We start from the raw sequence: 6,505 nt of genomic DNA on the forward strand, positions 1-6,505 counted from the left end.
CCTATGTCAACATTTTAGCCATATCATGCATTGATTCTAAATTAACTTGTTTACTAATTATTTTATTGTTTTCCTGATGAATCTGTATGCATTTCCTACCAAACACACATTCACCCATGCACAGTTCCAACCATCCGTTCCTCCTTACTGCTTACTCTTTCTTCAATGTCTCTTTCTCAGAGAACAATACCCTAAATTTTTTATATAATATAACCCCAACCTTCTTTAATATTGGTTTATTTTCTTCGTATATTTGAAGTAGGTTGATACAGGTGTTTCTTTCATTATCAGGACATTTCTTCATAACTTTTATTTTTGCATCTAGAGCAGTACCTAGGTCAGTTTGACTAATGAATAAATTTGTAGGTAGTGAAATAGAATACCAGAGGAAAATCATAGGTGGTGACCATACAGGAAATAAAATTTAAAAATTCATGGGAGCTTTCAGTTTGCGTTGGAATAAGGATACATTTTATATCTGGAACCCATTCATTAACAGCTGGAGTCTGTCTTCAGATACAGTCTACAAGACTCAGCGTACGCCGGCGCCGTGGCTCAATGGGCTAATCCTCTGCCTTGCGGCACCGGCACACCAGGTTCTAGTCCCGGTCAGGGAGCTGGATTCTGTCCCGGTTGCCCCTCTTCCAGGCCAGCTCTCTACTGTGGCCCAGGAGTGCAGTGGAGGATGGCCCAAGCGCTTGGGCCCTGCACCCGCATGGGAGACCAGGAGAAGCACCTGGCTCCTGCCTTCAGATCAGCGCGATGCACCAGCCGCAGCGCACTGGCCGCAGCGGCCATTGGAGGGTGAACCAATGGCAAAGGAAGACCTTTCTCTCTGTCTCTCTCTCTCTCACTGTCCACTCTGCCTGTCAAAAAATAAATAAGTAAAAAAAAAGAAAAGACTCAGCATACAAAGCACAAAGTCAGTTAGAATTCTTTCTGGCCCTGAGTTCTTAAATGATCCAAATGACTTTGACAAAGTTATATACTTGAATTCTTAATGATTAAGTGTCTTAGTTTGAAAGAAAAAAAAAAAAAAACCTTTGTGAAAACTTCTGAAGCTTGAAATGATTTTAAACGGTATGTGAACATGCTTGGTAAAGTAAATTATACCCAAACACAATGAATTACTGTTTTATATTTTTACCTGTAGCACAAAAATGACAGAATTCATTATGTGAATTTTCCTTTTCAATGAGAGAGTAATAGTAGCTTGTCTATCTCAAAGCAAATGAAAGGGAAGGTGAGAAAATGAAGAGAGGAGCAATGTCATAGAAGAAAAAATTAACATTTTAAACTACTGATAATTTTTGATTAAATAAGATCCTTCAAAATAGAGTTGTTCTTGTTAGCTACTTTTCTGTAATATTTTGCATTCCAGAAAACTCTAGAAACTTCCTTCTTTCGTTTATGATAAATAGGAAAAGAAAAACAACTTTCAGACTGTGTTCTCTGTCTCTGTGTTTTAAAATTGAAATGCATGATGTATATAATAAATATAGAATTGCAACTGAAATGGCAAGAGATCAAACAGTGGTCAAAGCTTAAAGGGACAGAATCCAAAGAAGACAGTTGTTCTTTTCACACATTACTATGAACCTCTGAAAATTAGTTTGGGAGTTGATCCAAACCCTAATTCCTTGCCAGTTAAATGCTGTTTTATATTTTCCACATTCTTATTGGTATATCATTGAATGGTTATAATAAGATTTAAAATATTTGCTTAATATATGAGTTGAGAATAATTCTATTAAACAATGATATATAACTTAAATATATATGTTTAGTTTATTGAATCAGTCATATAACTTAATGAATCAGTCATATTTGAATAAAATGTTTAAGCTGTGTGTGTGATTTGGTGTTTATGGGTTCTCTGGAGAGGTAGGGGGACTAATGTATTAAGAGGCATTGTCTTGATTTGCATTGTTTAGTTATGAAAGCAAATATATGTGCAAAATTCTCATATTTACTTATTGAAAGACAGCATAAAGAATTTGATAGAAATAGAGGACCCATTGATTCTGGTCTCAGATCAGACATATTAACTATGTTAGAACTTACTTACTTCATATCCCAAAATGTGTAACGAACACTTGGATTCAGCACCGCCTCAATGCCTATCTTGAGGCATGTTTTCAATGCCGATTTGGGGGCTAATTTTCTGGTGTGACCTGAGCCAGCCTTACTATGTACAGAAGTTTCTTTCTAATAATTATACAAACTCATTTTCTTAAAAAGTTGTTTTTATGAACTAGGGAAAATACTTGGAAAAAGTGTAAGGCCATATTGTTAGAGAAAGCTTTGAAGGAGTCCATAAGATCATGGTTTACAGATGATCTGATTCAGTAACACATTTGATTCCAGGACTCTTATTGCGCTTCTTTCTGGAATTCTGCTCCTCCAGGTTCTCATGTCAGGCTCCAACCACACCAACACCTCCTTCTTCCTGACTGGCATTCCAGGCCTGGAAGCAGTGCATGTCTGGTTCTCCATCCCTTTATGTGCCATGTACGTGGCCACTCTGGCAGGGAATAGCCTGATCCTGTGGGTGGTGAAGGTAGAGCCTGCCTTGCACCAGCCAATGTACTACTTCCTGTCAATGTTGGCCATGACAGACCTGGGCTTGTCAGCTTCCACACTGCCCACGATGCTCACCATTTACATGCTGGGTCACAGGGAAGTGACACTGGACATTTGCCTAGCCCAGCTCTTCTTCATCCATAGTTTCTCTATCATGGAGTCTTCTGTGCTGCTGACCATGGCTTTTGACCGTTTTGTGGCCATCAGTAACCCCCTGCGCTATGGCACCATCCTCACGAGTCCCCGCATTGCCATCGTGGGCCTGGCCATCCTCGTGCGCAGCATCAGTCTCCACATTCCGGCCCCGATCATGCTGAAGAAACTGCCTTACTGTCAGAGCCACCTGCTCTCCCACTCCTACTGCCTGCACCCAGACGTCATGAAGCTGGCCTGTGCTGACACCCACATCAACAGTGCTTACGGTCTCTTTGTAGTTCTCTCTACACTGGGTGTGGACTCAGTGCTCATTGTTCTCTCCTATGTCCTGATCCTCCAAACAGTGCTGACCATTGCCTCCAAGGCTGAGCGCCTCAAAGCTCTCAACACATGTGTCTCCCACATCTGCTCCGTACTACTCTTCTATACGCCCATGATTGGTCTGTCCATGATCCACAGATTTGGGAAACAGGCTTCCCCATGCAGTCGTGTTTTGCTCTCCTATCTTCACTTTCTTACACCTCCGGTGCTCAATCCTGTTGTTTATACCATCAAGACCAAGCAGATTCAACAGAGGATGCTACGCCTCTTCTGGTCAGGTAGAACTGTCGTCAGAGATACACAGGGTCATTAAATATCTATTGGAGTAAGAAAAAGATGGAGATATTGTAGTTATGGTTGTTGTATGATGATTCACACAATACACAGTAAAATCAATAACAAGAAGAATACCAGAAAGAGGACATCTGTCTTCATGTGTCTTTCATAAGAAGTTTCATCCAGTGAAGAATATTAATTCATATTCCACTCAAATTTTCACTGAATAATTTAATTGAGAACTTATCACATACAGTATACTACTGTAGCATCTGCAAATAAAAATGCAACTTAAGATATAGCCTCTGCTTTGGAGAAGAGGTTCACGTTATTTAAATTTCATGAAGGGGATTTTTACTATAAATGGAAAGGAGACTAAAACAATTTATAAACTTTACAGTTGTGGAAATATACACAGAATACTCTGTCTTCAAATATATACATGGCTCTTTGTCTTAGAGATTTGGAAGGAGAAATTTTGGTCAAGTGGGTTAATGTACAAGTTTCAAATTCAGTAATATTGAAAGAATTTTTTAAAAAAAATTACTAAAAGACAATATCCATGAACTAGGAAATATCCCCTTCTTGTTCATATCTGCATTCTGTTCTCTGAATGTATATATCTGGTATTTGGTTTTTATTTACTTGGTGAAAGAGTGGCTGGATGAATGGGTTACTTATTTGAGGAAGATTTGATAAAGGTGAAATGTTTGTGTGACAATGAGTATAATTCCAGATATGTAGAAGTGAGGCCTACAAGAACATTTTAATTTCACTTTTTGAGGCTTCCATTGTTTTACCATTTTTTTCTCTTGTTCAATGGAAATTTCAAAGATGGTATGGCTTACCATTTCTTAAACTAATAGTTTCCCTGACCAGATTATCACCCCTCAGCACGGGGCCAGTAGTGCAATGGATAACGGGTCTGACTACGGATCAGAAGATTATCACCCCTCTTTTTTAAATCACTATGATGGAAAGAAATACAAGCCAAGTTCTCTGAGCTATAAATTATATTTTAAAAATCACATTGATCAGCCAGCGCCATGGCTCAATAGGCTAATCCTCTGCCTTGCAGCGCCGGCACACCAGGTTATAGTCCCAGTCGGGGTGCTGGATTCTGTCCCAGTTGCTCCTCTTCCAGGCCAGCTCTCTGCTGTGGCCTGGGAGTGCAGTGGAGGATGGCCCAAGTGCTTGGGCCCTGCACCCCATGGGAGACCAGGAGAAGCACGTAGCTCCTGCCTTTGGATCAGCGTGGTGCGCCGGCCGCAGCGTGCCGGCCGCGGTGGCCATTAGAGGGTGAAACAACTGCAAAAGGAAGACCTTTCTCTCTGTCTCTCTCTCTCACTGTCAACTCAGCCTGCCAAAAAAAAAAAAAAAAAAAAAAAAAATCACATTGATCTTGAACATAAACATTTGCCGACCTGAAAGTAAAAATGATTTGAATATAAAATGCATGGGGGCCAGCACTGTGGTTCACACGATTAATCCTCCATCTGTGGCGCCAGCATCCCATATGGGCGCCAGGTTCTAGTCCCGGTTGCTCCTCTTCCAGTCCAGCTCTCTGCTGAGGCCCAGGAGGGCAGTGGAGGATGGCCCAAGTGCTTGGGCACCTGCACCCTGATGGGAGACCAAGAGGAAGCACCTGGTTCCTGGCTTTGGATTGAATTAGCACTGGCAATAGCAGCCATTTGGGGAGTGAACCAAAGGAAGGAAGACCTTTCTGTTTCTCTCTCTCTCTCTCTCTCACACTGTCTATAACTCTGTCAAATAAAAAAAAAAAAAGAAAATGCATGAAATTCATTGCCATAGTTCTCATGCTGAATGCAATAGGTATTTCTTTACATATTCTTCATAAAACTGTTACATTTGGCTTATTCAATTATATCACCTTTTAAGGGAAACTTAAATGGGGTATGCAATGGAATGGATGCAGAAAATTAACAGCTAGTAGCACAAGAAAATAAAATGAAAAATTTGAAAGTGTAGTGTAGATAAAAGGCAAAAAAATCACAACATGAATTATTATAGAGACTTGTTCAATTTATTCATTCCCTGAAATTTCAGTAGGCACCATACAGTAAGTATCTGCAATAATTGGAGTTGACAGTGATGAAACAAAAACCTAATGAGAAGTTCAATGCCAAAGATGTACTTTGAGTAATATGTTCTAGGAAGACACCTGTATCCTATATTTATTATAAAAAAGAAGAGATCTAACTTTCCCATATATAATAACTATACTAATCAAACAAAATCAATACAAAATAAAGACATTTTGTTGATAACTATGGCTATTCCCACTATATATCCTAATTATATTTTTGCTAGGATTTTAATATCTGGGTAGATGGTGATGTGTTTTACTGACATTGTAATAAACATGGATGAAAAGATGATGAGTTCAATTCTATATGCGTTTAATTAAGATCTCCAGAGATAATTTCATAATTACCTAAAACTACCTGATATACATTGCTAAAACTCAGAGAAGGAATTGCGAACTCCAAAAAGTGATTGGTTAATAATTAGTATACAGAAAATTATTAAAAACAAAGACACAAAGTGTCCATAAATTTTAAGATAGCTCAAGAATAAACTCTAGGAATCTCAAGATTTAGAGATAATGAGAAAGGATTTAGTTTCAAATGGACTCAGAAAATCACATGGAGTAGAGAAATTAGTTTTTAATAAAACAGACACAAATAGTTTAATACAAGAGGTCTTCAAATATCTCAGCTGCAGAAATCTTAGTCTTGGTAAATGTTTCTATGGGTGCTTTACTCTGAACTGTGGAATACTGTTCCTAGAATTTCCCTCATTACCTTTAGCATCTCCTGAGTATCCACTAAGTGGGTGTCCTCCAAATAGCACAAAAAGACTCCCATAAACTAGTTTATTGCATTCATAAACCTCTAGTAGAAAGAACAAGGAAATAATATTCATTATTCAAATTATTACCAATTACAACTGCAGATCACCTGGTACTAGCAAGGTGGACGTCCACATCACCATTTGTGTGGCTTTGGGTATTTAGTCATGACTGGGGCTGAACACAGAGGGAAAAGAGTTGAGAGTCATGAAAAGAATGGAACAATTTCAGAAAAAAAAATTTAAGTGGACACAACATCATAATAATAATTCTGTAATTAAAATCAGGCAATATGAA

At 38.7% G+C, this 6,505-nt stretch overlaps 1 protein-coding gene across 1 annotated transcript; it reads left to right on the forward strand.

The window, feature by feature from the left end:
* Positions 1–2,413: 2,413 nt before the first annotated feature.
* LOC100349126 (olfactory receptor 51G2-like) lies at positions 2,414–3,373 on the forward strand. Its single transcript, XM_051825852.2, has one exon. The coding sequence runs from the start codon at positions 2,414–2,416 to the stop codon at positions 3,371–3,373; it is 960 nt and encodes a 319-aa protein (XP_051681812.2).
* The last annotated feature ends 3,132 nt before the right edge of the window (positions 3,374–6,505 follow it).

This window comes from Oryctolagus cuniculus, chromosome 1, assembly GCF_964237555.1.
Source record: "Oryctolagus cuniculus chromosome 1, mOryCun1.1, whole genome shotgun sequence".
Lineage (NCBI taxonomy): Eukaryota > Metazoa > Chordata > Mammalia > Lagomorpha > Leporidae > Oryctolagus > Oryctolagus cuniculus.

Coding starts and splice junctions, on each gene's coding strand:
- LOC100349126 (XM_051825852.2), top strand. CDS start 2,414: ATGTCAGGCTCCAACCACACCAACACCTCCTTCTTCCTGACTGGCATT.